This window comes from Nerophis lumbriciformis, linkage group LG01 (assembly GCF_033978685.3).
Source record: "Nerophis lumbriciformis linkage group LG01, RoL_Nlum_v2.1, whole genome shotgun sequence".
In the NCBI taxonomy this organism is placed as follows: Eukaryota; Metazoa; Chordata; class Actinopteri; order Syngnathiformes; family Syngnathidae; genus Nerophis; species Nerophis lumbriciformis.
The window spans coordinates 17740404-17752500 of NC_084548.2; the positions used below are offsets into that span (position 1 = coordinate 17740404).

The window sequence follows — 12097 nt, forward strand, 5'->3', positions numbered from 1 at the left end:
TCTAATACTGGTGCGCTCTATAGCCCAATTCAATTTAGTTTAATCAGGGCTGTCAAACAATTAATCACATTATGTCCATAGTTAACTCAATAATAACTAATAATTACAGATAGGTACAGTACAGAAGGGATTCATATGGCCCCATTCCTGGTAGGATCTCATGTGAGAAGAAGAGGGGCGCGGGTATTTAAATGAAATTAATTATATTTATATAGCACTTTTTCTCTAGTGACTCAAAGCGCTTCACATAGTGAAACTCATTATCTACTGTAAGTTACATTTAAACCAGTGTGGGTGGCACTGGGAGCAGATAGGTAAAGTATCTTGCCCAAAGACACAACGACAGTGACCATGATGGCGGAAGGGGTGTTGTGTACAGGGGAGTAGACGCCACAGACCACAAGGGGTAGTAGTTTGGCTCTATGATTTATTATATATATACACTATAAAAGGGAATGGTGTGTGTGAACTAGATCCAAAAGTGTGTGTGTGTGTGTGTGTGTGTGTGTGTGTGTGTGTGTGTGTGTGTGTGTGTGTGTGTGTGTGAGACTATGTGTATGCATTAACTGTTGATTGTTACCATAAATGTTGAGCGAGAGGCAAGTCCAAAAGGGGCAGGGCAGGCTCATAGATCTGTGATCCAAGAGGGGAGTCCTGAGGTCCGTGTCTAAAGCGAGGGGTCGAGGATCGAGGCAGGCAGTCAGAGTCCAAAGGGGGATCCAGGGACAGCACAGCTCACTTCCAAGGCAACGGAGGATACTGCGGGAACAAGGGAAACGACGGGAACAAGTGACCACAAGGAGCAGAGGAATACGGAGAGCAAACACAGAGAGCAAGATTGAGCATAGAGCATGACGTGGCTTACTGTACGCGAACAGCAGATTAGGTTCTGGCCTGGAACGCAGGTTTGCACTGGCTTAAGAAGTCCAGGGAGATCATCAACCACAGGTGCGCCGAGTGCTGATTGATTGCAGCTGCTTGCTGCCGCCGGAGTGACGCGTGCAGGAGCTGAGCGGCCCTGGGTGTGTCCTGAAGTGCGCTGCGCGGGGCTCATTGATGAGTGTGCATTGGCATGCGCCCGGGCCGTGACAAGCGGGGATCGAACCTGGAACCATCAAGTTGCTGGCACGGCCGCTCAACCAACCGAGCCACACCCCATGCAATTCAGTTTGCTGAAAATTGTGAAAAGCGCCACTCAACAGAGCAATTGAGGCTATGCTCAAAGTTGGAATTGCCCCAAAACACATTTTAGCAAACATTGATCTGGTACATCAGAGAGTCAACATTTTAATTTGATTTAAAAAAAAATAAAACTTTTGACGTGTTAATATTTATTTTCCTTTTCATGATTCATGTATTTATTAGGTCATCCAGGATTTTTTAAAGTCATCATTATTATTACTGTTAGTAGTAGTAGTTGTAGTAGTATACAGTAGCTGTAGCAGCTGAAATTAACACACGTTTGCTGCTTCAAAACACATTTTTATTTCAAGACTGCCAAACAAGTATGTTCAAACAGGAAGTGCATTAAGGCGCCACAAATGCACCAAAATCACACCCCTACCCAAGTCCTACTGGTTATGAGGCATAGTCCTAGTGTCTGCTACTGAGTATCTTGTTGTTATTCTTATTGTTCTGCACACACCAAAGAGTATAACCCTGTTTTGTATTGTATTTAATTATCGGATGTGCATTGTGTAATGATGAAGGGTGCATGTACACTAATAGTGTTTTTCAACCACTGTGCCGCGGCACACTAGTGTGCCGTGAGATACAGTCTGGTGTGCCGCGGGGATGAGCTAATTTCACCTATTTGGGTTAAAAATATGTTTTGCAAACCAGTAATTATAGTCTGCAAATGATGTGTTGTTGTTGAGTGTCGCTGCTGTCTAGAGCGCGGCAGAGTAACCGTGTGATACTCTTCCATATCAGTAGGTGGCAGCTGGTAGATAATTGCTTTGTAGATGTCGGAAACAGCGGGAGGCAGAGTGAAGGTAAAAAGGTGTCTAATGCTTAAACCAAAAATAAACAAAAGGTGAGTGCCCCTAAGAAAAGGCATTGAAGCTTAGGGGAGGCTATGCAGAAGAAAACTAAAACTTAACTGGCTACACAGTAAACAAAAACAGAATGCTGGACGACAGCAAAGACTTACTATGGAGCAAAGACTGTGTCCACAATGTACATCCGAACATGACATGACAATCAACAATGTCCCCACAAAGAAGGATAAAAACAACTGAAATATTATTGATTGCTAAAACAAAGTAGATGCGGGAAATATCGCTCAAAGGAAGTCATGAAACTGCTACAGGAAAATAACAAAACAAGAGAAAAAGCCACCAAAATAGGAGCGCAAGACAAGAACTAAAACACAACACAGGAAAAAAGCAAAAAACTCCAAATAAGTCACGGCGTGATGCGACAGGTGGTGACAGTACACCTACTTTGAGACAAGAGCTGTATTGATGCATGCTTAGTTATGCTTTAAAGTCATATCCAATAATTGCGACAACAACTTTTTATTGTCAACTGAGTTTCGTTTTTTTTAAATGATTTCTGCTGGTGGTGTGCCTCCGCATTTTTTCAACGCAAAAAATGTGCCTTGGCTCTAAAAAGGTTGAACAACACTGCACTAATAGAATAGAATAGAATAGAAAGTACTTTATTGATCCCTGGGGGAAATTCAGCACCACAGTTGGGTGCTGAATTATCGGACTATGTTAAGGTAACGTGTGGAGTTCCCCAGGGTTCGGTTCTTGGCCCTGCACTCTTCAGCATCTATATGCTGCCGCTAGGTGACATAATACGCACATACGGTGTTAGCTTTCACTGTTATGCTGATGACACCCAACTCTACACGCCCCTAAAGCTGACCAACACGCCGGATTGTAGTCAGCTGGAGGCGTTTCCTAATGAAATTAAACAATGGATGTCTGCTAACTTTTTGCAACTCAACGCTAAGAAAACGGAAATGCTGATTATCGGTCCTGCTAGACACCGACACCTATTTAATAATACCACCTTAACATTTGACAACCAAACAATTACACAAGGCGACTCGGTAAAGAATCTGAGTATTATCTTCGACCCAACTCTCTCCTTTGAGTCACACATTGTTTATTGTTTATTGAATGGATCCCCATTAGCTGACGCCAAGGCGACTGCTAGTCTTCCTGGGGTCCATATAGGAGCATACAAAATTAAAATACAAAGAATACATGCATTACCAGACATTATACTATGGAAAAATACAACATAAGATAAAAAGCTAGTTAAAACCAGTTAAGACTACATTAAGAGTGTTACTAAAACGGCCTTCTTTCATCTCCGTAATAACGCTAAAATTCGTTCCAGTTTGTCCACTAGTGACGCTGAGATCATTATCTATGCGTTCGTTACGTCTCATCTCTACTACTGAATTGTATTATTTTCGGGTCTCCCTATGTCTAGCATTAAAAGATTACAGTTGGTACAAAATGTGTCTGCTAGACTTTTGACAAGAACAAGAACGTTTGATCATATTACGCCTATACTGGCTTCCTGTGCACTTAAGATGTGACTTAAAGGTTTTACTACTTACGTATACAATACTGAACGGTCTAGCTTCCTCCTATCTTGCTGATTGTATTGTACCATATGTCCCGGCAAGAAATCTGCGTTCAAAGAACTCCGGCTTATTAGTGATTCCCAGAGCCCAAAAACAGTCTGCGGGCTATAGAGTGTTTTCTATTCGGACTACAGTACTCTGGAATGCCGTCCCGGTAACAGTTAGAGATGCTACCTCAGTAGAAGCATTTAAGTCCCATCTTAAAACTCACTTGTATACTCTAGCCTTTAAATAAACCCCCCTTTTAGATCAGTTGATCTGCCGTTTCTTTTCTTTTCTGCTCTGCCCCCCTCTCCCTCATGGAGGTGAGGGCACAGGTCTGGTGGCCACGGATGAAGTGCTGGCTGTCCAGAGTCGAGACCCGGGGTGGACCGCTCGCCTGTGCATCGGTTGGGGACATCTCTGCGCTGCTGACCTGTCTCCGCTCGGGATGGTCTCCTGCTGGCCCCACTATGGACTGGACTCTCACTATTATGTTAGATCCACTATAGACTGGACTTTCACAATATTATGCTAGATCCACTCGACGTCCATTGCCCTAGAGGGGGGGTGTAACGACGTGGTCGCATAGTGATGCGGGTGTGGTTCTCCCAAGGATGCAGACGGCTTCGGACACAGCTTGCAGGTACGAATATGATTTATTTAAAATATAAATCATACGGTGGATAAACAAAAAGACATGCACGTAGCACAAAAGGCAAGAAACAAAAGGACTAGTGTGGGAGCTAGCAGGCAAAATGGCATAGCGTGAAAACTAGCAGCTAAGAAACATGAAATAATCGTCGTCATCAGTTGTATGGGAACAAACTACGAAGCCAGACCGAGTGAGGCCAGAGCAAAGACTAAATAGCCCTCTGATTAGCGCCCGGGCAACAGGTGCGCGTCCCGAACACTAACCAGAGGCAGGTGCGTACAATCTGCCGTCATGGCAACAGAAACAAACTAAACTCAAGGTGCTGAAAACACGTGACACAAACATAAACAAACTCTGATCCGGGCAGCGGATCGTAACAGGGGGGTTCTTATTGTCATCCCACTGGGTTGAGTTTTTCCTTGCCCTGATGTGGGATCTGAAGCGAGGATGTCGTGGCTTGTGCAGCCCTTTGAGACACTTGTGATTTAGGGCTATATAAATAAACATTGATTGATTCATTGACAGTACGCTCATAATAAACAATACACTTAGGTATTTTTTACATGTGAATAATATAAATACAGCCTATTATACAGCATTATTCACATGTGAATAATACGAATACAGTCTGGCCTAGTGGTTAGAGTGTCCACCCTGAGATCGGTAGTGTCAGGCTTGTCCCTGACCGTTTAGTTATGTTTTGGTTTTTCCTCTGTCATTTCCTGTCAACGCTCTTATTTTGGTTATTTCCTGATTGTCTCCCTGAGTTCCTGCTTCCTGGATTCTGGTTCGTGTTTTCCTTTTCTTATTTTTTAACATTAAAACCATGTTTTCTTGTACCAAGCCTGCCGCCATCTCTGCATCTTGGGGTTCGTCAACAACACATTTTGACAGAGGAAAAACCAAAACATAACTAAACTGTCAGGGACAAGCCTGACAGGTAGGTTGTGAGTTCAAACCCCAGCCGAGTCATACCAAAGACTATAAAAATGGGAGCCACTGACTACTCCCCTCCTCTCCCAGGGTGTGATCAAGGGTGATGGGTCAAATGCAGAGAATAATTTTGCCACACCTAGTGTGTGTGTGACAATCATTGGTACTTTAACTTTAACTTTATTATACAGCATTATTCACATGTGAATAATATGAATACAGTCTATTGTACAGCATTATTCACATGTGAATAATATAAATACAGTCTACTATACATTCAAGTACAGTCAAAAAGGAACATATGCATTATACAGTCTGATGGCTGTCGGTATGAAGGACTTCCTGTGTCGTTCCGTGTTGCATTTTGGGAGTCTGAGCCTTCAATCATTAAAACAATAAAAGCCATTAATACCCGGTGTACACATTTTTAGGTGGGTAGCCTGGTGGGGAAAAGGACATTTAACTGAATATGAGAAGTCTAAAATTGTAAAATGCATTTCACAGTCTCAAAACAGTTTAACTATTGCAGGGGTCGGCAACCCAAAATGTTGAAAGAGCCATATTGGACCAAAAATACAAAAAAAAATCTGTCTGGAGCCGCAAAAAATTAAAAGCCATATTACATACAGATAGTGTGTCATGAGATATACATTGAATTAAGAGGACTTAAAGGAAACTAAATGACCTCAAATATAGCTACAAATGAGGCATTATGATGCAATATGTACATATAGCTAGCCTAAATAGCATGTTAGCATCGATTAGCTTGCAGTCATGCAGTGACCAAATATGTCTGATTAGCACTCCAACAAGTCAATAACATCAACAAAACTCACCTTTCATGCACAACCTTAAAAGTTTGGTGGACAAAATGAGACAGAAAAAGAAGTGGCATAAAACACGTCCTAGAAAGTTAGACATGTAAACAAACTACGGTGAGTTCAAGGACCGCCAAAATTAGTAGGACAAAACGGCGCTCGCCAAATACTCGAATCAGTGAAGCAAGTTTAATATAAACAGTGTGCTTTATAACAATTAGGGAGGTTTGTGTCATGTTTGTCCTCCTACAGAAACCATATTAAAACAAAAAATAGATTGTTTTCCCCTCATCTTTTTCCATTTTTCATACATTTCTGAAAAAGCTCCAGAGAGCCACTAGGGCGGCGCCAAAGAGCCGCATGCGGCTCTAGAGCCGCGGGTTGCCGACCCCTGAACTATTGAGACATTGCCAGCAGAGAATAGTCAACAGTTTTTGGAACCGACAAATGTGTTCATAGTGTAAAGCTAGTTGAGTGTATTTGTTTTATGAAAAGCTCAAAAGTAACACATTTAATCAGTTTAGCTGTTTTGCATGACAATAACGACGGATGAGTCAATCATCTCCCATCTTTATTTGCTATTTTTATTGTTGTGCACCTCATCAAAAAATGTTGCCGTATCGTCAAATATGAAACTAGGAAAGAACCCTGATTATTGGTGCCAGGGGATTCCATTCAGAAATAAGAAAGACAGATGAAGATGTCATTAGCACACTCTTGTATTTCCCAGCAAGCTTCTTCCATATGGCCATGTTTGATCTGCGCACGTTCAAAGTCTGTTGTTTACTGTGTCAGAAGATTTTTTGCTCCTATTTACTTCAGTTTGGTTTGTTTCACTGTTGAGTCTTGAACAAAAACACATGGAAATAAAAAGTTTCTAGCCAATAAAATATTCAGGACTTTATTTCATTGGACCGGTGTATATCCTTGATGAATATTTGAGCAATGTGCATTATGTATGGGAGGACTGGCAAGAGGTCAATGATGGGGGAAATGGGTTTCTGGATATGAATGTTTGACCTTTGGAATGATATTGTTTGGAGTTGGTCCGTTTCGTAGTGGAACATGACACATCAAATTAGTGTAATGATGAATAATTAATTAATTGTATTGTTATATGTGTTGAAGTTCAATAAAAAATGAGCTTCACTTTGGACGCCCCTGGTTATAATATTATGTATGTCTAATATGTCCATCCATCCATCCATCCATTTTCTACCGCTTATTCCCTTTGGGGTCGCGGGGGGCGCTGGAGCCTATCTCAGCTACAATCGGTCGGAAGGCGGCGTACACCCTGGACAAGTCGCCACCCCATCGCAGGGCAGATAAAAACATATCAAATTAAAATTAAAACAAATATGAAACGACAGAAGATAAAAAATATATAATGACTAAAGATAAAAACAAATATCAAATGACAGAATAGATAATAATATATAAAATGACTGAAAATAAAAACAAATATGAAACCTTTGAAGATAAAAACATATATAAAATTAATATAAAAACAAAATAAAATGAAGATAAATACAAATACAAAATGAAAATAAAACAAATATAAAATGACTGAAGATAAAAACAAATATAAAATGACTGAAGATAAAAACAAATATAAAATGACTGAAGATAAAAACAAATATAAAATGACTGAAGATGAAAACAAATATAAAATGAAGATAGAAAACAAATACAAAATTAAAATAAAACAAATATAAAATGACTGAAGATAATAAAACTATTATGTTGGATCCACTATGGACTGGACTCTCACAATATTATGTCAGACCCACTCGACATCCATTGCTTTCGGTCTCCCCTAGAAGGTTTCTCATAGTCATTCACATCGACGTCCCACTGGGGTGAGTTTTTCCTTGCCCGTATGTGGGCTTTGTACCGAGGATGTCGTTGTGGCTTGTGCAGCCCTTTGAGACACTTGTGATTTAGGGCTATATAAATAAAGATTGATTGATTGATTGATTGAATAACAAATACAAAATGACTGAAGATTAAAACGAATATAAAATGACTGAAGACAAAAACAAATGTAAAATCACTGAAGAAACAAATATTACATGGAAATGAAGATAAAAACAAATATAAAATGAAGATAAAAACAAATATAAAATCACTGAAGATAAATACAAATATGAAATGACTGAAGATAAAAACAAATATAAAATGAAGATAAAAATAAAAGCAACAAGAAGATAAAACCAATATAAAATGACTGAAGATAAAAAACAAATATAAAATCATTGTAGATAAAAACAAAAATAAAAATGTCTAATATGTGTACAAGGCAAATGGGCCATTCCACCAAATCAGTGCCATTCGCATCACCAGAAAATAAAAATGTACAAATGCACAGTAAATAAACTGTAATATATGTTTTCTTATCAATGTATCCTGCACATTGATCTGATTGCATGTTTTATTAATACAATTTGAAATATGAATTTAAACTAGCTTGAACACTGAAAAAACAACGTAAAATGGCTAATATTTGTTAAAATTTTTATTTACCACAAAACAATCATTTTAATCCTTCAGAATGTGTCACAACTTGGTCCTTGGATTTTGTTTTTCCAGAAGGCAACGGAAAGTTGGTTCGGGCGAGACGGGAATGTAAGTACATGTTTTATTTAATATATAAAAAAAGAACTAACAGAAAGGGCGCACATTGGCGGAGGTACAAAACTAGGCTATTGAAAACAAAACTTGCACATAGGCAGAAACTGTGAACAATGAAACAAAAACAATAACTGTGGCATTAATAAACAAAAACTTACTTGGCATGGACTATGAAGTGCGCAGAGGTAAACAGAGTGTGACAGGGGTATGAATCCGGGTGTCGCCAGAAAGACAAACTGAAAACAATGAACTTAAATACTACAGACATGATTAGTGAAAACAGGTGCGTGACTCAAAACGTGAAACAGGTGCGTGACGTGACAGGTGAAAACGAATGGTTGCTATGGTGACAAAACAAGCAAAAGTGCACAAAAAGTCCAAAAACCAAACCGAACATGACTAAAACAAAACATGATCACACAGACATGACATAATGTTATATATTTAACATGGGCTATATTTGACATTATATTCTTAGTCATATTTTCTTACCAAAAAAAGGGGTAAAATGCACACTTTTGTGGGGTCCTTCAGTCCTGTTACCATAAACACATGACCCCCTCTGAAAAAATTTGGAATATTCCACTAATCATATTTTCACTCGGATCATCTGCAGGTCATGGGAAGACCAAAAGTATACATTTTATTTTTGTAAACTGTGTTTGATGCTTCTACTACAGCAGGAGGGGAATTAATATGGCCCCATTCTTCACAGTTTGCCTGACACATGGGGGGTTGGGGGGGTGCATTATCCACCTTAGCAGCCAGATGACATTAGTGTTGAATATTATAAAAAATGTGCTGTGTGGCAATTCCTACTTTGAAAACAGCATCAGTTGCTATGTAGAGTGGCGCTTTCCATCATTTTCAGCAGACTGCATTGCGACATGATTAACCCCTCCTCCTCCCCTCATGCGAGATCCGCCCAAGACTGAGGCCATAATAATAATCTCTTCCCTACTGTATGACGGGAGGGGGTTGAAATCTCAGCACAGTCCTCTTAAAATAGCTAAATTATTTTCTTATTTATTTTTGTCATGTCAACATGTTACCAGCACAAAAATATGTGTATTTATTTACTAATTCAAAACAAAAATAAAATCTTGTAACTTTCAGTCCTGTTACTCAAATGACAATTTTTTTTTGGTGTAGGAACCTTCATCTAATTGAAACAAAGTTGCCTGAGATGGGACAATGCACATTGCAGTTTCACTATTCCAACAAAGCTGACAAAAACTCAGCCATAAAAAGACCACTTTAAAAAGTTGAAAGTGATCATTTAATAACAAATGGAAAACAAATGTAGTAATAATGTAAAAAGTCACAGAGCCTGCAAAAACATGTTTTGTTAATGAAAGGGCTGCCTGAGGGGTAAACTAAACATTGTGTTACATAACAATTCTGCTGATATTGAAAAAAAAAGAAAGTTTTAAACAAAATGACAACAATAATGAGAATATTGATTGCAAGCAAAAAAATACAGTACAAACACTAGAAATAAAAAAGTTGCATGTAAAACAAATGAGATCATTAATAAATACAATTGACATCCTGCTATGGATTAAATGTGTTGGTTCGGATCATTGTAAAAAATGTGTTTGCATAAACAGGTAAAAAAAAAAGCATTTATTATATTAAAAAAATCCTCAAACAATTAAAAGTTCAATTCATTGTGTTACAGTATTTACACGTAAATGTATTATTATTATTGGTAACACTTTAAGATGGGGAACATATTCTAAGTAACAAAGACTTAATTTAGAGTTATTTGGTTAGGGTTAGGGTTAGAGGGTTAGGGTTAGGGTTAGGGTTAGAGGGTTAGAGGGTTAGGGTTAGGTTAGGGTTATACTGGTTGTATAATAAGGGTTAGGGTTAGAGGGTTAGGGTTAGGGTTATACTGGTTGTATAATAAGGGTTAGGGTTAGAGGGTTAGGGTTAGGGTTATACTGGTTGTATGATAAGGGTTAGGGTTAGAGGGTTAGGGTGAGGTTAGGGTTATACTGGTTGTATAATAAGGGTTAGGGTTAGAGGGTTAGGGTTAGGGTGAGGTTAGGGTTATACTGGTTGTATAATAAGGGTTAGGGTTAGGGTTGTACTGGTTGTATAATAAGCGTTAGTGTTAGAGGGTTAGGGTTAGAGTGAGGTTAGGGTTATACTGGTTGTATAATAAGGGTTAGTGTTAGAGGGTTAGGGTTAGGGTGAGGTTAGGGTTATACTGGTTGTATAATAAGGCCATGCAGAATAAGGCATTAATAAGTACTTAATAATGAGTAAGTAAGAGCCAATATGTTACTAGGGTGCATGTTAATAAGCAACTAATTAATGATGAATATGTTCCCCATACTAAAGTGTTACCTTATTATTGTTCTTCTACAGTCCAGTGCGCCAAATATCATAAAACGTCTCTTGCCTTTCATTTGGCCGTGTGAGCCACGTATAGGTATATTTTATATATTTATACAAAATGTATTGCAAGCTTCATATAGAAAAGTTCCATGTTGGCATTCAAAGTGAAGCTTGGCATTATGCAGTGACAGGACCGAATCCATTGGGCTCGCCAACAGATCCTTCGCCTTTGTGCCCTGAATATTCTCCGATAAAGGAGCCGTCCTCGCTGAACTCTCCCCCGCCGTCGGCGTAGTCGACCAGGCTGTCTCTGCTGACCGCATCATCGCCATTCAGGGAACACGAGCCGCCCCTCAGTGGCTTTTCATCACTGTCACTGCCGTCAAACAACAGGCCAGGGGGTCAGGGGTGCGATGCATAAAACAAAGACATCCAATTGCAAACACAACACGCCAAGCCAGTCTCCACAACACCAGCAAACGGGACACACAACAGGAATGCATATAAGTGCTTATGGTTTCAATGCAGCACTACAGGAGGGAAGTGTGGTACGCATGGCCAGGGAGGCGCCACGTGGGAAGAAGGCTTGCTGTACAATCACTTCACTAATTGCTAATTGCCAAGGCTTCAGGACCAAAGGCAATTTCAAATCTCTTTAGAGACCGGGATGGAAATTGCAAGTTCATTCCAAACGCTGGAAAAAGAGAAAGATGTGTGTGTGTGTGTGTGTGTGTGTGTGTGTGTGTGTGTGTGTGTGTGTGTGTGTGTGTGTGTGTGTGTGTGTGTGTGTGTTGGAGGTGAAGGCTGAGATTGAGGAATAGAGAAGAAGAATGAGGGCGGCAGTGGGGAGTGAGGTGAGGCATATACAATCCCAGACAAACAGCCTGTCATTCCCGGTATTCCCAGGGGGCGCACACCAGGGCCGAGGAGATTAGATGCCAATTTAGGAGCGGGCAACTGGCCAACTTCTCCGGTGTCTCACGACAAGACGCGAGGTCACCTCAAAACAGAGGATATTCCCCCCCCCTCCCATCCTGCTTTCTAATTCGCCAAAGCCGCCGCCACCTCTCTCCCACTCGGCCATTCGTATTCACAACTCAAAAACAGCTGCTCGCACAGGTGGGCACG

At 40.0% G+C, this 12097-nt stretch overlaps 1 protein-coding gene across 1 annotated transcript in view; it reads right to left on the minus strand.

The window, feature by feature from the left end:
* Nucleotides 1–8534: 8534 nt before the first annotated feature.
* Nucleotides 8535–12097, minus strand: part of LOC133616908 (neural cell adhesion molecule L1-like protein) — a 161900-nt gene continuing 158337 nt past the window's right edge. The window contains exon 26 of the mRNA XM_061976487.1: nt 8535–11345. Within this exon, the coding sequence (XP_061832471.1) occupies nt 11147–11345 (199 nt within the window). The 3' untranslated portion in view covers nt 8535–11146. The remainder of the gene's footprint in view (nt 11346–12097) is intronic.